The 24,502-nt window shown below is 39.4% G+C and overlaps 1 protein-coding gene across 1 annotated transcript; it reads left to right on the top strand.

The window, feature by feature from the left end:
- Nucleotides 1-2,202: 2,202 nt before the first annotated feature.
- Nucleotides 2,203-23,668, top strand: LOC138194455 (doublecortin domain-containing protein 2-like). Its single transcript, XM_069143206.1, has 9 exons — nucleotides 2,203-2,770; nucleotides 3,569-3,623; nucleotides 7,022-7,098; nucleotides 7,393-7,527; nucleotides 7,946-8,095; nucleotides 9,019-9,073; nucleotides 9,395-9,578; nucleotides 21,511-21,581; nucleotides 22,208-23,668. The coding sequence occupies exons 1-9, from the start codon at nucleotides 2,484-2,486 to the stop codon at nucleotides 23,027-23,029; spliced, it is 1,836 nt and encodes a 611-aa protein (XP_068999307.1). The 5' UTR covers nucleotides 2,203-2,483; the 3' UTR covers nucleotides 23,030-23,668.
- The last annotated feature ends 834 nt before the right edge of the window (nucleotides 23,669-24,502 follow it).

The following is a 24,502-nucleotide window of genomic DNA, read 5'->3' as shown; positions in this document are numbered from 1 at the left end:
TTTCATGTCTTGCCACTGATGTTGAGACTGAAAAGATATACACAAGGAGAGGTGGACGGACATGGAAGTTGTCTTGTTTCAAGGTGGGCAGCACAATACAGTATGTGATTTGGGCTTTGACTTGACATTGTATTAAACTGCATGCACACACTCAAAAACCTGCCAGAGGATTTTGCTTAAACCTTTTTGGCTCTCCAGGAGTTAAAATGAATTAGTAGGTGAGTGATATTGTGCTGAGGGGGTAAGTTTGTACACCAAAAGCCAAAGCATGTCATTAGAGAGAGGAAGGAGTTATTAAATTTAATTTCAGCACCAGGAAACTAGATTTGGCCCAAGTAATGGGATATTTGAATTTTATAGCAAACACATTAATGTAGATGGCCCTATGCTCTAGATTGTGCAGTTCTAAGTTTCACACTATTATAGCTTCTTTGGTTATAAGAATAATGCATTAAATACTGCTGGTTCTCAGGCAACACTTTTGTGTAAACAGTGATTATGCAGTGGTCCAAGTATAACTTCACAGCTTCAACAATGGCAAGCAACTTTTTCACTGCAGAAAACTACCCCCTCAAGTGTGTGTCTTCAGAAGTGACCTGTTATTTGGTGTACACTTCCCTCTACTGGCAAAAGAAAGGCACTGCATAAGACTGGATGTACAACATCGTTGTAGATTATCAGACATGTTCCTACAGCTCAAACAGTGCGCATCTTTTGGTTTTTCTATTCCAGAAAAGCCAATTGAGAATTTATCACTATCCTGAGAAGCTCAATTACAGAAGTGAACTGTGAACAAAATAACTTACTTCATAGCCTTGCTCCTCTGGGATGTTTAAACACATTGTGCAAACGTAACAATTTAAAACACAAGAAAACTAAACAAAAAAAAACAAAACAAAAACAAAAAAAATGCATCCAAATTGCCAGAGGGACATGCAGTCCATTAGTGTAAAAGAGTTTGTTCCACTTGCCATAATTTGATGTTCATTCACCCATGTAGGTTTATTGGCTCAAGGGTGCCCTCTCTTGATAGATAAATTGCAATGTATGTGTATATGCTGTATATCTACCATGTGCTTGTTCTTAATCCACACAGTAAAGGGTACTATGTCACCATGGTGGTATTTGACTGTAAGCGGGTGCAGCTGGAAACTCTTACTGCTGGGTTACAAAACAACCCGATATGTATTAGGATGTAACTTGTGCATTACATATTAGGCCACATACTTTAAAAAACGAAATCTTATGTTCGAGCCTATTTTGTCCTTGACTGTCCTGCATCCTCCACCCAATAGACCCCATATAGAGCAATAATCCTGCAGTGATTGCTGCTGCTGATGAACGAGGTCAGGACAACAAGAAGGTGAAGGAGGAGGGGAAGAAGTAAGAAGAGGTTTGATGATGATTAACCCTCTGGCACCATAATATTGGGTTCCGTTTCTGTCAAAAATATGTCAGCAGAACCTTAAAATTCAGAGAAATTAAACCGTAGACTGTGCCACAACTGTGAACGAACCAACAAACAAACAAACAAAATCTGATATAAAACTTCATCCAATGGGGAAATATGTTCACATATGCTCAGGGATTTGTATTTAAAATAACAAATTAAGCAGGTGTTTATGACTTCTGGCTTCTGATAGCCTCCACAGAAAACACTAGACAGAAAAAAGAGCATATAGAGTTCAGATGTCCCTGTTGTTGCAGAACAATTATAGTTCACAAAACAAACATGTTTTTTGTCCTACTTTCAGGATGTCACCGGCAAAGGCAGGTTTCCACCTGGTCTCTTGATGCCCAATTAACTTTGTCGCTTGGTTGTTGGAGAGTTTCGTCCCGTGTAACTGTTACACGTTGCTCTTAATTTCCTTTTCTGTCATCACACATCTTTGTGCACGTGCACAGTGAGATTGTGCTTTTTATGAAATATTTTTCATTTTTTGTTTTTCATCCCGTTAATGAATAACTACCTGGTGATTACGGTGTGAGGTGCCGCGTAATTGGCGAGATAACAGCGGCTTGTTCCCATAGATACATCCCAACAGATGAGCTCCCTTGATACCCAGCCTGCAGGGTGGGGGAACTACACACACCCATTTGGCTATTACCATCACCTGCGGCGTAGCAGTGCACACGCGTTGGCGGTTGCACTGTTTCCTTTGTAGCGGATATAGATCCTGCAAAACATTATGGGTAGTTGGCGTTCATAACGCTGGAACGCTTTTGTGCATGTGGTCACGTTTTTAATCAGTAACCTCCTCCTGTACTATGGGTAGTCTTTTGCCCTTGAACTGCTGATCGACGAACTGCGTGCCGTATTGTGTTGTTCCACTCAGCCTTTAACATTTGGCCTGAATGGACCAGCTCTAATGACATTATAATGGCCTATACGCCTTTCTGGGGCAATTGGGGTCAACCTGTTGTACGGTCACTATAACAAACGTATCTCTCCGTCGCGCGCCAGCTCGGTTTTACGCGTAAATATGAGCTCGGAGAAGCCAAACTTTCTGTCGCAGCCCGTGGTGAAAAACCTTTTCATGTTCCGAAACGGTGACCCGTACTACGAGGCTCGTCGGATAGTGATAAACCAGAAGAGGGTGTGCACTTTTGAGACTTTGCTGAGAGAGGTGACCGGCGGTATACAAGCCCCGTTTGGAGCGGTGAGAAACATCTACACACCGAGAGGAGGTCACAAAGTGGACTGCTTGGAGAGTCTGCAGAGTGGGGAGCAGTACGTCGCTGCCGGGAAGGAGAGATTCAAAAAGCTAGAGTAAGAACAAACTCACGTGTGGTCAGGCAATACATATCTGATATCACAATGAGCGTAAGAGAATGTTTACATATCCGTAAATACCGTTGTTTTACATCCAACTGTTGATTAGCAGATTTATCTTAAATCGTTGCCTTGCAGGAGGCCATGCTTGTAATTCATAGTGGTGACTGTAAGTAATTAAAATCTCTTTTGAAATATACTGACTTGGTTTCACAGCCAATGTGGCCAACCTGCTGTTGTCTATTTATATAGCCTATATAAAATTAGGCACTAAACATGCGACCTGTTAACTGAGAAATGGTCTTGAAGTTAATGTGACTCAACAGTTTTACGAACAGTGCTGAGTCCCAGCATGAGGAAAATGGGATCAGTACTGTAGAGGTGCTTTGCCCTGGCCTAAAAATAAACACATAATCAGATTTGTGTTTCCACTTTTTAATTGAATGTGAGAGTGTGGTGAGTGATGCAGTTGAGTTGGAAAGTGAAATCTGTTTACCGTCTCCATGTTGCTGTATGTTTACAGTAAATATCCAGGGGATGATGTGGGTACCTTCTGCTGCACAGCATCATCCTATTGTCCTTCTCACAGCATACCACATTGTTGCTTCAATACTCGGAGGAATTGGGTGGAAAATCAGTGCTGTTGCAAGAGATGAAAAATGCACAAATAATTCACCATCTAAATGTTTTCTTACAATAAATACATTTGCATATTTTTGGTACAATACTAAGTTGTGCATTACAGTAGAATGTATGATTAACTCCGGCTTACTTCACTTTATGCTTTGTTTGCAGTTACCTACAGATTGGCTCCAGAAAGAAGAGGATGATGCAGACTCTTCCAATACAGGTAAGGCAAAAGTGTTGCTGACGTAAGCAAGTGTCCTGTCAGAGAGTCAATAATGTGTTAAGTTAGTAGGGAAAGGCAAGTTTCTGTTGAATGTGGTAAAACATTTAGGCTCAAATCTTAGTGTGACTGTGGGGTGCATCACAGCAAACGGTTTGTGAATCCATCCAATTCAAACAAGCGGCCATGCTGTTAGAAAGAATTCATAATTATCACCACTGCACTATAGATTACACAGTTAACATTGTTGATAATCCAGACAGTCGAGGGGTGCAGCCTCACATATACTCTTGTTAGTGAAGGCTGTCAGCTTCCACTCTCACTTTGGTAATACAGTGAGAAGTCCAGCTACTCTTGCCTGATTTAAGTGGGATTGTACCGTGCTGTCAGTAGTCGTAGGAGCCTGACACAAATGCAGTCGGCCTTCTAAGTCATTACCTCTTTAATGAAAACATGGCAGTCACAGTGAAAGTCCTAACTCTGGATTTTTTTAAACGTAATATAATCTCTTTGATTTAGGAACCATGTTGTAATGTGTATTTAAATTGCTTTTGTTTTCATGCATTACTTTAGCTTTATTTTAAGACATTAATGAAACCTTTCACTGGCTCTGTTTTTGAGGTAGGACTTCAACCACAACACTCGTCCTTCATCCAAGTTTTCAACGTTTGAAACGGCCACTAAATACACAATACATGATGATTTGGGAACACCCACAGTGTAAAGATTTTATAAAGAACTTTTAAGCAAGGTGTAATGTTTAGTATTCCTCCTGTGTTGTTCTCTGTGAAGAAACACTTTGTTGTTGTCTCAGTGGCCATGCATTATTGATTTATGGATCATAATCATCCCTCCTTTCTATGCATCTTTAATCACCAGGTATGAAGTCACAGCCAAAGCAAGAACAGCTTAAAGTCAGGCAGCTCACTGGCTCATGTATTTTGAAAGTCAACTGCAGGTCCTCTTTCCACATGAAGAGAACCTGCAATTTGTTTAATGGTCAAATTTAATACGTGTAATAGTACCCAATACACCAAACCTTAATAACTTAATCTACATTGTTATGGGGGCAATATGTCAAAAAACAACAACAAAAACTTTGACATGCTAATTGTAATCAGAGAAAATAATAGGGTGCTCCGGTCTTTTGCCAGCGTACACTGATACTCTTTGTGTTCGACTTTTGCCTCATGAATGATAGCAAGAACTGTTGTCATCACAGATAACCTTAAGGGCCTGTTGTTGCTGCTGTTGCTGCATGTCGAGCATTTAAAGAGCCAATTTAGTTTACAAGAACCCCCCTCCCTCTCTCCCCCCCCCCCCCCCACACACACACACACACACACACACACACACACACACACACACACACACACACACACACACACACACACACACACACACACACACACACACACACACTTAACCTGCCTGATTGGCTCAAGTAATGCTGAGAACTCTTCACGGGCTGGATGGTTTCTAAGTTAATTTGTTGTCCTTATTGATTTTTGGAGCATTACAGGATGAACTAATGCAGAGTTAAGGTTACTGCTTTAAATGTACAATTCTAAATGCGGTTTGTTTTGAACACAGCTCTGGATCCTCCTTCTAAAAACAGTCCTTTCCATAAATATGCTCTTATATTTCCCTTTCTCCTTGAAATATGCTTTTTCTGTTGCTCTATGTTTGATTGGATGCATTTGAGACTACCCACTCGAAGCAGCGCTCAGACCTGCTGCTTTGAATAAACAGTAATGTTAGTTTGTTTAATTGAGATGAATTTTGCTCATAGTGATTTCTAGCACCAGTTAAGACGCAGCACCCTGTTGTACAAAAAAGTCATAAATTCTGACTTGATTTAACTGCACGTGGCATGTGCACACTCTGGATGGACTCGAGAGGGCGTGAGATGTAGTGAAGAGTATAAGCTGCATTAAAAGTACACGGTGTTTCCCTTCACTTGCTCGTTGCCAAGTGGAATGTGTATAAGCACACTAAAACAAGCCGGAGGGGACTTTTTGCTTGCTGTACAATGAAAGATAAGGTGCTAATAAAAAATAACTGCCAATAGGAAAAACAAAACGTGTGCGTCTGATCGCTCCGTAGAGACTGATTTATACTAATTTGCCTTGCTTGTTTCTGTTTGTTCCTGGCGTGGATTGGTTACTAGCCAGGTGGGTAGTGTCTGTCTCTGTGGTTTTGTAGTATACTATGTTGTCATAACTATATGTATTCATAACATTCAAACCATTGACAGGTGAAGCATACATTCTAATTAAAAAAAAACCGAGCCATATATCCTGCTTTCAAGAGGATTATAATGTTCAATAGTTATTCTGTCTGATTGAGAGAAGTGTGAATTTATTTTAATGGTGATTTTGGAGACTGTCCTGTTGAACTCCACAGGGTTATACTGAAAAGTGTTCCTAATATTTTGTCAACTCAGTTCATTCAAATAGAAGGGACAAAATAACACTTTGTAGTATTTAATGTGATGTGTATGTGTACTGGCCTGCTATACCTCGAAACATGTCCCACTCTTTGTTTTTGAAATCATTCTTTTGTCTTTTTTTTTTTTACTTGTTCTTCTGTCCCTCGCACCCCCTTTGCCAGGTTGCACTCATAGACCCCAGAAGACTGTCAATACGCCTCCTCCCTTATCTCGTTCTCTCATAGGACCCAAATCTTAGTCTTCGAGTCACAGTGGGTTACAGGTGTTATGGGACACGACCTGCAGAGCTCTCTGAGACTTTAAAGGATCACAGAGGGCTCTTTCTTTTGCTGTCACAGAGATCAGAGACAGATTCTTTTAACGTGTACAAAAGGCGTAGAAGCTTCGGGGTAGAAGCTTTTGATGTCACGCAATCTTTGTTTTGAGCCTTGGTTTGCTGAAAACAGTACTAAAGATAAGAGATATTTTTTTAAAGGTATGAAATATTGCCTACAATATGCACATAATGCTCCCTCAAAACTGTTGCTCCCCGTGGTTCTGGTTCTCCAAGCAGCTCTGGGTCTTCAGGTTGTACTTTATGATCCCTGCTGACTGTCCTGCATGGGCAGCTAAATTTAGGCTCCAGAGTTAACTTAAATGTTGCCCGTGCCAACTGGATTAAACTGTGGCGTTAGAGTTGGTCCCTAAAGCAAAAGTCCCTAAAGTTCATAAAGGTCTGTTGTTCTGAGCCTCCAGCTGTCCTCAGATCCCATGTGGATGCGCTGATCTGCTAACAAGCTTTCAGAAGAGTCCTGCATTTCCTGTTATCACAATACAGAAATGAGACTCCAATTTTTACATCTGCTTTGACCTTCATAACCCAGAACAGATTATTTCAAAGGATGTTACTGAATGTTTGACATATGTACTTGCCGATTTTTTTTGACTGTATCTTATCCCCCTTTTTCAGGCCAAACTGCCACCACTTAATAGGATCATGGTGTCAGCTCGATTCCTGAAACCCATCAAAGAGCCATGCACAATATTGTAAGCTCAATTTTCTCTTGTTTCACACTCACATCTTTCATTGTTTTGTCACACCGAATGATTTTGTCTGCTGAGTTTTCAAATTCATTTGCAAATACGTCTTAATTCATCTCTGCATTTGTGTATGATACTATATACAAGTCAGCATCAACCCTGGTTTCGATTTTTTTTACACATGTGGAAGATAATGTCAAGGATTCCTGAACTCAGAGGAATTTGCATACTTGGCAAGGGAATCAAGTCTTTGTCAATGTTTACTTCAACCAAGTGTGTTTTCTTCTTTTCTTTACTCAGTGTGGTAGCCAATGGTGACGTGTTAAACCCTGCAATGAGGCTGCTGATCCACCAGAGGATGCTGGCCCAGTTCGACGGAATACTAGAAATGATCACAGAGAAGATGGGTTTGAGAGTCCTGGGTGGAGTGCGATGGTATCACTTTTGTTTTAAATGCACGTATAGACTGTATTTGTTTCCACACTTTTTGATATGAACTCTGTCTATATTTATTAACTTCAGACTTACACCACATGTTCTTCCATTACACTGTAGCAGATGATCTCATTCGTTTTTTTTTTTTTTTTTTTACTTTAATGCATAAACTTGCATGGATTTAACATAAATGCATTCATTATTCCTCAACAAATGTGTTTTTGAATATATTTTCTCTTGTTTATTGGTAAAAAAAAAACAAAAAAAAAACGGTGTGCCTAATGCTTCCAATTAGCTCAGTAATGATTATATGGTGATTAGGAGAGCATTCAACAACTTAAGTGTGTCTTGTTCTGATGTAGTGGTGTGAATACATGATGGAAACCACGACGCTTCTGAGTTTCTTTGTGTGTTCTAGTCTCTTCACCTATGCAGGCCTCCAGGTGACGGATGGGAATCAGCTGGAGAGCGGTCAGCTTTATGTGGCTGTGGGAAGAGAAAGGTTTAAGAAGCTTCCCTACAGTGACTTACTCTTCAACAAACCCAGAGGGACAAGGAGGGTCAAAGGGTAAGCCCTGCACTTTGGAAACTATACTAACATGTTGTGTGAGGGTTGACAACTTGATTGAAAATTCAGACTTTCATTTATCACTGACATATCTGCAGTTTTGATTATGTTGCTGTTATTGAAATATTTAAAAAAAACAAAAACAGTTTAAGTCACTTTCAGAACAGAATGGATGTATTTCTGGATTGTATTCAGAAAGGCATTGCAAAGAGGTTGTCCTACTTTTTGCCCTCTGCCATACAACTCTACAACATGCAAAATAATGTCATTATCAGCTACCTTTGAAAATTCTTTTATTTCTTATTTGCACTCATATCAATCCTACAATAGAGATATGAAAAAACAAAAGTGCACAAACAGAGAATTTGGAAATGTTGCTTCTAAGTATATTCTACATTAAAAAAAAAAGAAGCAGTACAGTTTGTGCGCATGTATTCATATAAAACCTTTAACATCTATTTATGTATTCATTTTAGCAGGGACAGCATTAAATCATACACAGTATTAGTATCAGTCAGTCCTATAAGTCCTTCCTAAAGAGTTGTGTGGAAAGTTAAAAATGGAATACTATGGCTTCAAGGGATGCTTCTTGGAGACCGTTCAGTTTGTGTTTGTATGTGCAGTGTGACAACTAATCACTCCTTCAGGGCTAGTATTTTTTTTAAGTCTCGTGGAAGCTACATCCCCCGGTTCCTTGGTTTTGTTCTGTCCTTTTTAAAAATATTATATTTTCTATTAGTTTCACTATGAACTGATCTGATTTACCAAAATGGTATAGCGCAACAATTTTTGTTTGAATAATTATATCTATAAAGGGTTTTAAAAGTTGTCGTAATTAGTGGCTTATATCTGGTGCCCATGTTGATGAATCAGTGTTCAAATTAAGTAAGTACAATTATTTTTTTGGTCCGTTTTATTTGCAGAATGAAAGCTTACTCGCTACCGCCCATCTACAGATTCTCAAAGCAAAGTGAAAATGTAAGAATTGCATGCCCCTTTTGCATTCATTATTTAGATGATATTTTACAATCCCACAGTTGGAGACAGGAAATTAAATTTGTGAATAAATCGTTTGTCCAACATCCTTTAACTTCCACAATCGCTGGTCTAAATATACCATGTAAAACTCATGTCAAAATTCCAGTCTAAGGGCTTTAGATCAACAGATGCAATTTATTGGGAAGATGTCTCAGAATATTATGTACAATCTGTTTTCTATTTCCATGCATACATCTTTATTGTTGGTCTTTAGTTTCACAAGTTTCTTACTGACAAAAATTTGACTTCCACTACCTGCAGAGTAAGTCTATGCTTCGGTGCAGTGATAGTGGAGATGGAGAGTCCAAGGCCTGTCCTCCAAGCCACAGCAGCAACAACAGGGAACACCTGTCTTCCATTGTAAGGGAGATCTCTCAGGCCAGACTGCTCTCCCTCAGGACGAGGAGGAGTGGACAAAGCTTGACTCTCGGCACATCGGACAACGGTAATACAAACAATCAATAAATCAGTTTGAAAAAGAGTGACATGTAGTTACACCTGCTGATATAATGGTGGCTTTACAGTTACAGTATGGGTGCAGCTTTGGAGGTCAGCAGTACCATATTCAGTCTGATGACAGGTTGCTTAAGGATATTTGAGAAATTAGTCAAACATTAGGGTGAGTTGTGGCTGCAACAATTACCTCCTGTAATTCAATTCTTTATCATCAGTAGTCTCTGTATTCAGTATTTATTTTATACACTTGCAATATCCTAAAGTAATTACAACCCTGCCTCTTCATGTCTGCATATCATTTCATGTTTCTCAAAGAGGGCTTATGTACTGTTGACATGATGAGGTATAGGATGTAATGTGTAGTATTTGCCATCCTCTGCAACCTGCTCCACTTTTAAATGCCCACATAGTGGCACTGTTGCTCTGCAAAGGATACACCATGAAATATTGAAAGCAGGTCTAGCATGATGACACTTACCATTATTGCAAGAAACACATTACGTCATCTTCTGGGCTTGTGATCAGTATATTATTATGTCCTCCAGAAACTTTGCCTCAGTTGTTCCTTTTGTCCCCAATGGTGCCATTCTTCTCAACATTTAGAGGTTGTTTTTTTTCACTCAGGACATCAACAGCTGTTTTTCATTATTGTGTTAAGAAAATTAAAAAAAAAATGTTGTCTACTTTATTCATTGTATTTTACATTAAAAGTAATATAGATTTTTCTGCAGACTGCTGCTGGCCTTATTGCGACTTTTTCTCTGGTATGAACCACATGACGTCATCTTGTGACTCCTGATAGATGCTGCCTGTTTTCTCCTCTGGCAGGAGAGTTGACAGCAGAAGCCCAAAGAAGCGTGGAGAATGTGTGTCTGTGGTTGAGGGGATCTGGCATTTGGCAGCAAAAGACAGGATTGAAGAACACGCGTGTGTGCGTATTTGTTTGTGTCTGTGCGCGCATGTACACATTTGCATCCTGTAATGTCACCCTCTAAATCACCTGCATCAGATTGGGTGGCATGTCATATTCCAGGCACAGAAAACCATGCTGCATTATTGGTCCCCTTGGGTGACATTGACCAAAAATTAAATTAACAGACAGACAGCTCGGAAAACTAAACGAGGCACGAGAGAAGATTGTTTGAATGGCTTTGAGAGCATTTCACGTTCTTATGCCCTCTTCCCTGTCTGACCTATAAAATCTTGTCCAAATGCTGTCATGTTAACAAGACACACAATTTTACGTATTTGTTTTGTTACGGAGCGGGACATCTGCATGTAATGTAGTCTCTGTATTGCAGTTAGTCTGTCTCTGTCCATGGTGCTGAATTGTCTTAATGTTAGATATGGTAGTTTACAAAGGGCATTTGTACTATTTTTGTTCATTGCCTTTCCCAAAACAAATCAATGCAAAAATTGTATTTTTATATTTGGCTTGTGAAAAGTAAACATAAGCTGTCATAGCTACCCATCGGCTGCTCAAAAATAAATGAGTTTTGTAGCCATTAGCATTTCTCGACCAGCTGAGTTGAGCGTTGTGATGATATTTAGATCCTCAGTTGGAGGACAGTTTTCCTATTCCCTTTGTATGCTGACTCACAATAGCACAGAGGTGTTTTTGGTGTTCTTTTCCTCCGGAGGGAAATCCTGCCCCGGCTGGGTATGAGGTAAACACATCCAACTCTGGTGCCAAAAGGAACACAGCCAAAAAGTTGTCTGACTGGCAGAGGCTGTGGAAAGAACACAGCATGAAACCCACACTTCAGACCTCAGATGCGCTGGAACATTGGAACAAAAACAAAAGATTATTATGAAGGTGTCATGTCATTATAAATGTATTGGTGAGAGAGGAAAGAGGGAGAAAGAGAGAGAAAGAGAGAGAGATGTTCAGACTGAAAGGCACTGAGACAGGCAAGCAGAGGATAGAGAGAGAAGAAAAAAGACAAACGATGACCCCGTAACTTGAGATTCTCCCTCTGTTCTGTCCTGGCTGTGTTTTGACAGGAACGTTAGTTTTTGTGTGTATGTCCATGTGTGTGTGTGTCGCTACGCCAGTCCCCATTATTCACTGTCTATCAGCTGCTGGGAGCCAGACTGAGGATAACTCCAGCAGTTTCTGTCTGGTGTATTGTAGAGCCTCAAACTTTTCTGCTTCATTAGAGTGAACACAGCGGTGAGTGACAGCAAAGACATGGGGGAGGAGGTGCGACAAGTCATGCAGCAAAGGTCACAGAATGAATTTGAACTCACTATAACAAAGACATTTGGCTTAAAAGACTTAACCAACAAGGCATACTCCCTGACTTGTGCTTCACCCAACATAGTTCTATGTTGCGGAAGCTCTTTTAAGTTAAATTATTGGTCCAATCCGATCTGTGTTAGCCTCTGCTTTTAGAACCACATTCATGTTCTGTTTGTACAGAAGCAATAAGCAGTTGTTGCTGACCTCAAAATAGAAATAGGATGTTTATCACTGTTCTCTTTCCTAAAGGGCCTTTGTGACCAATTCAATTAATGGCGCCCTTGACAAGAGAGGAGAGAAGCAGTAAAAGCAGCAGGAGTGAGAAAAAGGAGAAGAATAAAGGAGAACGAGAAAAATATGTGTTTGTATAGGTGATGGAAATAGGAGGAGGGGAGATAAAAGAGAAGGTTAAAGAGGTGGGAATAAAAGGTTGAGATGGTGGAGGCAGAAGAACATTATGAGGAAGGAGAAGGGAAGAAAGAGGAATACAAGTGGACTCAAATAGTGAATATGACGAGTGGCCTGAGATGATGGAGCATTAGCACTGGGTGGAGAGAAAAAAAGCGCAGAGATTTTGAAGGGCAGAGGGATGGGTGGGGTTTGGATAATTGCCTTTCATTTGGATAATCTCTCCATTTAGAGTCATCAAAGCAGATTTTTACTTGCCTGTGCCCACTGCTGCTACTCTGAAAATCAACAAAAGAGCCTAGTGCTTGAAGAAGGAAGGACTGACAGAAAGGTATGCACAAGAGGAGAGAGAGAGGAAAGGCAAAGATAGAAAAAGGGGAGTCTACTGATTATCTGAATCTTTACATGTCCTGTACATGCCCCTCGTATACTATATAAAACCAGAGGTGGGTAGTGACAAGTTATATGTATTCTATGCCATCAAGTATTTTATGGAGTAAGTGTAATGCAGCATATTGTTAACGTATGTTCCATACACTGTATATAAATGTGGACGTAGTTTCCGGGTTCTAAAAGTGAGGCTGATTCAGCGCTCTGTTGGATTGAGACCTGGTGACTATTTGATTCCAGTGAACTCATTGTTATGTTCAAGAAACCATTCAGAGATGTTCTTCTGCATAGTTTTTTATGTAACGAGTGGTTATTTGAGTCACTGTTGCCTTTCTAATAGTTTGAGCCAGTGTGGCCCTTCTCGTCACACCTCTGTCATCAACAAGACATTTTTTACCAAGAGAAGCACCACCTTTCTACATAAACCGTAGAGACGGCTGTGCGTGAAAATCCCAGAGACCATTAGTTTATGAAATACTTAAACTTGCCTGTCTATCACCAACAACCATGCCATGTCCAAAGTCACTTAAACTACCATTTTCCCTTATTTTTTTATGCTTTGTTTGACCTCCAGTAGACGTTCTTGACCGCAAATACATGCCTAAATACATCGAGCTTCTGCCGCATGTTTGGCTGATTAGATATTTTATTCTGTGGGCACTTGAAAAGGTGCACATAATGGGGTGAGCAGTTGGTGGTATTTTCCCATACTATGGCAAATCTTTTGGAAACGGTGGATTGCTTGCAGCCTAAAACCAATCAATATGGGAAAAAAAAAAAAACGACTGCTCCAGGATCTCTACTCTCTGTAACATTTTGCAGTAAATTTTACAACAGCAATGCACTGGTCCACTTCCAGAGCAGTCTCAGTACTTCAATACATTTCTCCATGTCTTTTGTTTTACATATAGACGTTTAAAGATGGTGAGTTCCAAATACCCCAGATAAGTCTGTCAGTGCTTGTGTTGAAACCTCAAGGGCATCCACTTTACACAAAACCTCATGTTCTGAATAGCCGCCTGCCTCCTTTTCATGTACTAGGCTCCATTTTTGAATGGAGCAGGAGCCAGTTCAATTTATGTTACATGAAGGATGCACATTCTTGAAGGGACTTTCATTTAAAGTCAGTTTCAAAAAAATCTAAATTAAAACATTCTTTGTATTATTTGCAGGTTGAATGTGAGAGAAATAAAGATTCGTGCGTGCACGCGCGCGCGCGCGCGCGTGTGTGTGTGTGTGTGTGTGTGTGCGTGTGTGTGTTTATCCGTACCTTTGCATTCGGCCAAGCCGACAAGCCAGATCAGCCCTTCTGCCTCTGGTGTCATAAAATGTGATGCTGCCTTGGGGAATTAGCCCTGTTAGCATATGTATCTATAATGCCTGTCAGAGTGAAATAGGTTTCCAAACAGCATTGGGAGGCAGGAGACATGTACACAAAGAGAGGCTGTGTGTCTTAAATCGTGTGCCCGTGTCAAAAAAAAAAAAAGAGGCTAAGCAGCGAGGGATGAGAGATGGCAACTCTTAAAGAACATTTTTTTTTTTCTCCTTGCAAAGTTCGCAGAAAGTGTAGTTTGTGAGCACTACGTTTAAAGTATTTACGTGTGTATTACAGTATGTGCATGCCGGTTTTTATGTGCATTTGTGCACACGCTCGTATGTCATATTTCAGAAACACGGCCATCCTTGTCTATCCCTCGTTCATTCTCCCCTTGCTTTCATCTCCCTCTTTTCACTACAGCAGGAAAAAAAAAGGTTCTTCATGACCCTTTGATGCAGGATTACTGGATTAAAGAGCAGGGTAGCTGTACTAATCTGTCACATTAATCTGTTAACAAGTGTTTCAGCTGTGACATACAACACTACTGGCTGTGACATACAAAATATAGGGTTAGGGTAATGTGTGACACTTTCAATGACACAAATATTCTTCACGTCTGTCACTTCTAATCTAGTCTGTTTTGCGTGTTTTAGAATCTTTTTTTTTGACGTTGAGCTCAGTAGACGCACATCGGAGTAGTTGTGATAGGAGCATCAGCCTGTGTGGGGTTTGTATCAGCCCCAGACACTGAAACAGCTTTGACATACAACCTAAATGGCAAGGGTAAATAACTGACATTTGTGGATATCTGAAGTTTACATCATGTGTTAGTGTTGGGCTTAGGAAGTTGCTGTGTCCATTGCTGTCAGTTATAATGCAGTTAAACATACATGTTCAAATGTTATGCATTTCTATCTTTAGCCAGTTTTAGTCCAAATAATGTAAATTAGATAGACTGTTCTCCGAAAACGAATAAATCGTATAAGTATTGCCAATCTGGTGTTCCAGAGAAGTGAGGCAGTTCAGATGATGTCTACATAATGTAAGTCATAATATGATTTGGGTGGATGGTTGGAAACGTTAGCAGACTTGGGTTCAGCTAAGACCGTTTTTTTAAACCCACATATACTGTTGCCATGACGATTAAGGTTGTATAACTTTAAGGAAATACAGTAGAAACTATAATGCACAACCCAAACTGTTATCTTTCTCTTATCCTAACCAAGTGGATTTTGGGCCTAAACCTAACCTGGGGCGCTAATTAAATATGGGAGTAGTCTGCGGGTCTGAAAAGAGAAGCCGATGCCGAAGTGCCTTCAAGTGCAATACCACTGAGGGCTGCTAGGGGCTATCTACAAAAACACCCTGAAGTGATTAGTGCTCTGCCAGCCACTCTGAAAATAATTCCATAATTCATTAGATATTGGGCCTCAAAGCCTTAATTGATTGACATGCCTTGGATGCAGTCAGTTTTGGCGATAGATGAGCACAAATAGTATCCTTGCTCCTCCCCTGCTCGTCCATATGTGGTCACTTCTTGCTCCAAAAAACCAAGGTGCCGACAACCAGAGTTCCAGACTTGAGCCTTAAAAACAGCAGTTCACAATCCGATGGGTGACGTCACGGTGGGTTGCCACTTGGAAACACTCCTGTTGGTCGCATATGAGGCGAGGAACAAACAACCTCTGGTCTTGTTGAATTTCAAGACTAAATATAACATGAAAGCATTTTACAAAAGATGTGAATCACTCACTTTCAGCACAGTACAGAATTGTGGTGGTCAATGAGTAATGTTTTAATCATTAAATACCCAACAATATTCAGTGACTTAAGAACATTTTTATATAAGATAGTTGCAGTTTAGGGCATGCTGTCATGTTTATTTATTTGGTGCTGAGAAGAAAAAAAAGTCTGATTTTAATATCTGCTCATATTGCACTGATTAGACCTAAGCTATTCAGATTAAAACTTTCAAATAATGAAGATACTGGGAGGTAAGATTTCCGGCAACTGTGAGACAAGTGAGAGAGAACAAGCTCTATGAATTATTTAAAAATGTAACAGAAGCCATGACCTTTATAAATATTACTCTGCCTGTCTGACTGCAACATTGTTAAGCAGAGCTTTTCCTTTGATTTAATGTCAAAGCTATCTAAGCGGAGGGCTGCACACAGTAGATATGAGGAATTTTCTCTATTGAAAAAGTTCACTCCAGATAAAGTGCTTGGTATCTATTTATTCAGATGCAATTGTGAAAAAAAAAAACTTAATGTAAAGGATATAGAACAGTAATACTTTACATAATAAATGTCATAGTGGAGATGGCCTGCACAATCAGAATAAAAAAGATCAGTGTATCTGTTTTTAGTGCATTCAAGATGTATCGGAAAAAAAAAATACGCCATAACCTTTCAAGGGATACTCCAGTGATTTGCATTCCCGTAGAGCTGTGGGACTCAGAAGAGACATTGCATTTAAAAAAAATACAGGTCAAAATTGTTGCAAAAGAGGCCAAGATATTTTGACGTTTAGGTCCCAGTGTGGATCAAGCTCCAAAACAGTTGGGTCCTACAATTCTCATAATTCAAATAGCATGTCTTTGAGAAAAAGCTTTTTCCACAGCTACAGAGGGGATTTTAAAATGTACTTCACAGTTAGCCTAAAGGAGTACTCCTAATGACAAGTGAACTGAATCTGGTGTTGTTGGTGTTTGTGCCCCTTTAATAGAATTTATGAGGTCATATTTCAGTCACAAATTTAGTATTTACAAATCCTTACAAACATCAAATTGTGTTTATATTACGTTACAGAATAAAAGAGCAAGGGGATTTTATCAACCCTATACATCTAATAATTCTCTGTATGCCGTATGCTGTATGATCTTCCGCCTTATAAACCTGTAAATTACATGAACATATACTGTATGTATGCATGAGAGTGATACAAAGTGTCTAGTCATCAGCTTTTAATGTTTTATACTGAGCAGCCGGATTGTTTTTCTGTGTGTCACATCACTATAAACTCAACACCAACTGGGTGTCTCTCGCGGTAGCTGGCCACATGCAGTTATTAAATGTTTTAACAGGACCCTGGTCAGTGACTGGAGTACACTTGCTGAGTGGCAACATTTCATAATTGCAATTCAGAGTTACTGCCCATGTTGTTTTATACCCCGCTATAACTCAAGCATTTGCTGAGTGGGTTAATTCCAGTGGCTGTAAATGAGCAATGTACTGTACTGTATGGTGCTATACAAGAAGTGATGTGTGGAGTTATTTAGGCACATTAAGTAGTATTTCAAGATCTGAGAGTTCATGTAATCCAGTACAGTAGTGATTAGTAAACGGTGGTCTGTGAGACGTCACCTGATGGTCGACAATAGTCTGGCTGACCGGCCTTACAAGTGCTTGTCATTTCTTGTCTTTTTTTTTTTTTTTTTTTTTTTTTTTTTTTACAAACAACAGTTATAGATAACATTAAAATGATGGAAAAATTTGCTTTTAATCATTTAAATATTTCAGAAATAAAGTTGGTTGCCTAGCTCAGCGCCAACATAGTACAATGCTAATGTTGGCTTGAAACTTTCCAATTCTGATTCGTCAGTCACAGATCTTTTGCAAGCAGAATGAGTGAAATTTTGAAATGACTACAAAGTCCAAAAGAGCAAACCGTCAGACACATCAGTCAAAAACCATGTGGAAACCTAAGTGGTTAGCGTTATAAAAAAACTAAACCTTAGATATAGTAATAAAAAAAAAAACCGTCATCCTAGTTTTAAGTCCATGACTTACACTATCAAGCCACCCCTCTTGTCTCCTTAGGCAGACTGCGGCAGCCTTTGGTACTTCTTCTCTTTACCTTTGTCGAGTGATGTTCGTCACATGACTTCCATCACGTGACATCCTCTTCTCATGTCTAGACGACGCTAAGCATGTCAAAGACATGCTTTTCTTTAGTAAACGGCCATGCGTATTACACGACTCACGTTGATAGCTTCAGATTAACCTTTTAATGTAGAAGATGAGTCAGAGTTAGTATTTTAGCCACCAAGTGGTGCTTTTTCTGGCAAGAGATGGAGTTGTATTCTTTGATTTTGAAAAAAGCCTTATGTTGTTATTATTTCTTCTTACTGAGGCTATTGCATGGTTAAATTGGTGAATTTTATGTTATGTAGAAAAGTTGTTGAGATCTGCAGTGGGAAGTTGTGCTTTGGAAATTTGGTTTAGTACATAATGGTACAATAGTTTGGTTCAACATCTGCAGTAGAACTATTGCACTGAAAGTAGAATGGGCGTGTGGAGGCCATGTCGACAATTGGTCTGTGCTCCGGTTTATGAGCATACAATACTGTGCAAAGCGGAGCTATGTTATGATTTAAAATTACAACCTCTGCCATTTTGGTAATGCTTTCTGAGAAGTTCCTTTGATGGTAGAGAGTCTGCTCCTGTGAAGCTACACAGCAACTAGACCATTGACTTCACAGCATTTCCAAGAACACATCTTTCCAGTATGCTTGGAAAGCAGACACCAACCTGTCAGGGATTATTATGCCTGAGTGTCTCGTGATGAATATCAGCAACAAAGAGGATGTAATAAAACATGTGTATCCTATTAGGCTTGAGAGGCTTGATTTTGTTCACTATTTCTTTCCTTTCCAAGGAATCCATTGGAAAAACTAAAACAAATCAAAAGAGGTAAAGGGCATTTGTTCCTATTATATTCCATTTTAGTTGTTCTGATTTATTTTTTTGATTTCCATCACTCCTTTTAAATTGCAAACTCACAATAACGTGTCAACACAAGGCAAGTTTCATACCACTGAGAACATTTACTGATCCTAGAAATCTGAATAAATTATTTGCAGCATTGCGATTTCACAAAAGCACACATACATCCTCTATGAACCTATTTGTGGTTCCATTTGCAGTGAAAAAAAAATTCTTCCCCTGGCCTAGTACAGATGTCCTGCAGAGTCAAGAGCTTGATTGCGCTGAATGGCTTTAACTCAAGAGGGCTTCCTGGAGGAGTGGAGAAGCTTTTAAACATCATCTAACAACATTAGAGTGTAGCTCTTTTATTCTTTTCAGCAAAAAGAAAAGGTTTGTTCACATGTCCAACTCCCCGTAAAGCTTAAAACCATTGCTATAACTTCTGCAAGAGAAAATTGCAGCAATCCCTTACATAAGTAAAAAGATACACCTGTTAGTGTACCTTACGCCGGAACATGAAATACAAAAAAGATCTACTATGGTGGGTATTTGACGATGTTGTTCTGGTTCTGGGTTGATCTGAGCAAAAATGTTGCAGCAGTAAGGCAGAATAATGTATTGGTGTATAAACAAAGATGAAGTTGAAGAGTGGGAGATTATCCATCCAGGCTATCACTTCATCTTCAGTTGTGTTTTATTACATTTCTCCAGAACAACAGTCATTTATTACTTTACCTTCCAAGATGATGGCAGAAAGAGCCATTTATATGAGTAATTATACCCACTTACAGTTGCATCCTTGTTTTACCTCATACTGATGGATGAGATGGAGCTTTAATGCTGAAACATGGGTGTGCTCTGTCTGTGTTTGTGCCAGTAGTGTGAGAAGGAGTATGTGTGTGTTCGCCTGATTATGAAAAAAAAAAGTCAAGACACACATTTTGCACACACACACAAAACTGTCCAAACATTTGCACTGCCAGAACCCAAATCTACTGGATTTAATGAAGAGCAAGAAGAGGAGATTCTAAATATTGTATTAAATTTGATTTAGCATTTTCACGAGCCGCTGCCTCATCCTCAAATCACGTTAAAATGTTTAGAGTCGAAGCAGCTCATCCACTGCTTACTGCTTACACTCAATCGTTCGGCCCTCACTGTTAATGAATGCGGGTGATTTCCATAAAATATTCTTAAAGAGGTCCGTTATTATTACCATAACGTTTCATCTCCCACCATGGCTAAACTTCAATCAGTTTTGCATTTGAAATGCATTAAATGTCTCCATAAACTCTTCTAATCTCTACCCGAGTCATTTTTCTTCTTTAACTGGTATGTGTAGAAAGGGAAACTGATATTAAAGGCTTTAATTACACTGTTGTGTTTTTTTCCTCACTCTTGCTGCTTATTTCTGATTGGAAATTTCAGTCTCATCCAATGTTTCAAAACAAGTGTGTAATTATGTTGTTTATCAGAGCGTATAGTTGTATTCCTCTTATGATGTTTAGGGTTAATTACTCCAAGGCCTTTGATGCATATGCTCGCATGGAAACGGAAAAAAGCCCCATATTTATTTTGCACTCCAACAAACCTGCTTTGCTGAGCTGATTGCTTCAATAGAAATGAGTGTAGCTGGTATTGAGCTGCACTATGATGTCTTCATTTAAGTGCCGGGACGGTGCAGTTGTTTACACACTAAATGATGACAGATGTTTCCTCTGCGGGCATCTGAAAGACATTGTCTTACAGATGGATACTAATCTTGAGGACAATTATTAGGGGTCAAGTGGTCGAGTGTTTTTCTTGTATTTTTGTGCCACCAATCTGGTAGTTTTAAGTTTGTCGTGCACATTGTGCCTCAGGCAGAATAATCTTTGCACTGGTGGTGTGAATCTCTAATGGAACTGTGTACTTCCTAAAAGGTCTAGGTAGAACAGTGTCTACCTTACCTGTCGTGATGATTGGGATGATTACTGCAGTGGTGATAATAACAATGATGAGGAAGATGTTAGTGATCCAGTTTGACATTTAGATCACTGAATGAGCGTGTAAAGTGTTTACTGGCTCTCTCTGGCACACGTCCATTGTCTGGGGGAAGTTGTTTACTTCCATGAACAGTCTCGGGCGGTGTTCCTCTTCACCACCAGGTGTCCCTCTTGTGCTGTGTTTGTCCAAGCCTGACTGCACAGCTGCTGGATGAAAGCTGGATCATTTCAACAAGTCTCTCACTGGAGGATGAATAAAAGCTCCCTTATTTATAGGACAGATTTTATGGATTTCTGAATTGAATTAATTTGCTATGACTGGGAAATTTAGGTTTCAGGGTTTTGAATAGCTGAGCAGTGAGCACATAAAGGAACACTTAAGCTGAAAAATCACATGACAAAAAAAAATAAAAAAGGGTGAGCTTTCACACAGCAGAAGTGACGTAATATTCATCTGGGTGACACAAATTAATTGTATTTGCAATATATATATGTTTTGCGACAATATAATTTTACATTGTGAAGCCTTAAAACTGAATTCCACTTGCCACTATTGACATTCATTTTTCTTTTGTCTGATTTTGCCCCAAAAAGTCAAGTTTACTTCTACCAGTGTGAGATAGAGTCATTTTATTGGATTTGCACCAAGATACCAGCACCTTTACTGTATCTTATACTGAGCCCAAAAAGCCCATTTAGGACATAATATCACAAATGAGGATGGGATGCGGGGTTTTCTATATGTCATAATATCACATTGAAATTTGCTTTAACATTTTTTTTTTTTAAGAATCAGACACCTTTCCGTGAAATCAGTCGCACTTACTGTCTGACTTATTTGCTCAGTTAAAATACCTTTCTGTCCCCAGATGAGCTGGAATCAAAGGCTGATGATGGAAACGCTAATGGCAAAAAAAAACAGGACCAGCTGGCTGAAGAGGTATAAACATTAAAAAAAATGACATCATTGAATAGAGATGTAGGTGTACGTTCAGTTTAATGAGTCGCAATGTTGTGGGTTCATTCTTTGTTGCATGTGATTCTTTTTCTTTTTCTACCAGATAAATATATATATATATATATATATATATATATACACAGATTATATTTATATTCATTGACTGTGTTATTTCATGAATTCTTTCAGACAGAGCTCATATAAATGACACCCATGTGTGATGTGAACAATTAGTTTGATTAGCCAATTAATTCTATACAATTGCAGAACTATGCAATTATGTATTTAGCTTGTAATTACACATTCATTAATACCTATTATTTGAAAAGTAGCTGTATAGCCCTGGGGCATTTGGAGGCTCAAATGCCTGTTGTTTCTACACTACTTGTTGCTTATTGATTTTCATGCCTTAAAAAGGGTCTTAGGAAAAAGTACAGCCCCTCTTGATTTGTACATGCTGATGCCTCACTAGCACCAACAGCACTGCCACTCTCTTTCAGAAAAGTGTTTTTCACAGACCGAACTTTTGTAAACAATCCAATTATTCTGTGTGCCTGTTCAACTATTTAGAGCTGTAATGTCTCTGTGGTATTGGTCCTGCATTGCAGAAACTTGACACTGGAGATGCAAAAGCCACAGAGGAGAACAAAGGCCAACAGGCCGGAGAGAAAGAGGCAGTTGCTTCCGAAAACACCACAGAAGAAGATGCTTCCACAAGCAAAGAAGACAAAAAGGAAAACCAGGGGACAAACAGTGAAACAGAGGGAGAAGGGCAGAAGGAAACCGATGAGCAAAATGATGGAAAAGAAGGAGAAGCAACTGCAGCAAATGAGGTGAAGGAGGCGGAGGTACAAGAAGAAGTGAAGAGGGAGGTCACAGAGGACAGTAAGGAGGAGGTTAAGAGTGAGGAGCAGGGATCTAGCAGCACTAACAGTGATAAGACGCAAGACAGTAAAGAGAGAGAGGATGGAAACCATACACCTATTGAGGGTGAAAAGAAGCCCGACAAAAATATTGAAGAAGAGAAGCGAGATAAAGGCAGTGGTAAGGGGGAGAAGAGCAGTATGGAGCACGTTAATGATGTAGACACGGGGGAGGGACAGAAAAAGACGGAGAACGGCAACGAACCAGGGAAGATCCAGTCAGATAACGAGACAAAAGAGAATGATAACAGTCGAAGTAGCAGTAGCAACAGTAACCAGGATGAAGATGTGAGCAGAACAAAAGGGGGAGCAACCAAAGATTCGCATGAAGAAGAGAACAGGGTGAATGGAGAGGTCAGTGGAGAAGACGATGAGGTGGAAAGTGAAGCAGAGCTGGATGTGGAGGAGGAAAACTCAGCTAGTAGCAAAGATGCCACAACAAATGGAGAGAAAGGAGAGGAGCATGATAAAGAGAACAGCGACAAAAGCAGACAAGAGAATGATTAGTAAGGAAAGAGAAAATGAGCAATGTGGAAAATAGTACAATCTAAAAGTAATTACAGTGGCAGAGAAAATTCACAGAAAGTTAAAAAGTAGTTCACTGCAATCACAGATACTGTTCTAGATGGTCTCATAGAAGCTGCACTTAAAAGAAGCAGCTTTACAGTGCTGAGCAAGTAAGTAATATTTTGAATGGCGGGCAGCTGAATAATACAAAAATGTCATCAAAACATTACACATAACTATCATCGTTGAAACAGAAACTAAATAAACTCTATTGAAATATATCCTTATTTTACATTAGGACCTATTGATACCTGTTGGGTTGCTATACTGTTTGTGAGCACTGTAGTGAGTGATGCTGGGAAATTAAAATACACTTATACATTAAATGTTTGAGTCCAAACTCTATATTTATTTTTAACATGCTTGCAGCTTGTTTTTAAAGATGGTTTTGTATGGTACGTCTGTGTATTTTCCAAAGCAAAATTAACTTTTTAAGTGAGTATAATACAGTATCCTATGTGTATCACTGTATGTGTCTGAATCATAAGATAAATTATATCATGACTATAGTTTGAAAGTCTTATTTTTTTCAGTCTTTATTTTTTCCATATCATAATTCTTCATTATATCGTTGATATGTCAAACATATATTTGTTTATTTATATGTATCTGCTACCAGAAAATAAAAACAAAAAAATACAGTAGGCAGTTTTCTTCCTGTTTCTAACTTTGTCACTTCAATATGGAATAACTAACCTAATTTAGCAAAAACAAATCCAAATCAAAAATGTTTGAACTGTGATAATACCTTTTGAGGCAATGGAATTTGTGAAATTTTTAGCGAGTGTTAAGTTAAACTTCGCTTTTACATTGGTAATATTCGTGCAACAGGTACATTTAGACATCGAATCAAAATCTTGCAATCATCCTCAGAGCCTTAGTTTGAAACTGGTCCCTTGTCTTGAGCTGCTTCAGTCCTGGTAGAGAGAAAACTGACTTTCTGTCTTGGAAAGACAGTCTCCTCACTTCCATTTAGCCATTTGGCTTCACTGTGTTACCCTGAAACAAGATTGATTAAAGCCACTACAAACTGCCTCCCACAGACAGGAAACCATAATGTGAACAGTGATCTAATTCAGTGTCTATGATGGCCTCACTGCCCTCTCATCCCTGCAACTGTTCAAATTGGGATTCAGACAGTCAGTGTGTTGGTGAGTCACCATCCCGCGAGAGATGGAGAACATGGGTGAGGAAGAGAGGAGAGAGCAAAGAGCAAAAGACACAGAGAAAAGCAGGGGAGGCAGGGGCGGGAACGTTTGAGTCATGAGGCCTGACTGGTTGAGGTGATGATCCTCAAGATACTATTTCTGGAGTCACCATCAATTCTGTCTTATGTGCTCTCAGTGTGTGCATGTGTGTGTGTGTGTGTGTGTGTGTGTGTGTGTGTGTGTGTGTGTGTGTGTGTGTGTGTGT

Source organism: Embiotoca jacksoni, unplaced genomic scaffold, assembly GCF_022577435.1.
Source record: "Embiotoca jacksoni isolate LCO1_2020_lvr unplaced genomic scaffold, fEmbJac1.0.p SCAF_11, whole genome shotgun sequence".
Taxonomy (NCBI): domain Eukaryota; kingdom Metazoa; phylum Chordata; class Actinopteri; family Embiotocidae; genus Embiotoca; species Embiotoca jacksoni.
Note: the sequence above shows the minus strand (reverse complement) of the source record. Positions and strands in the feature narration are given on the sequence as shown.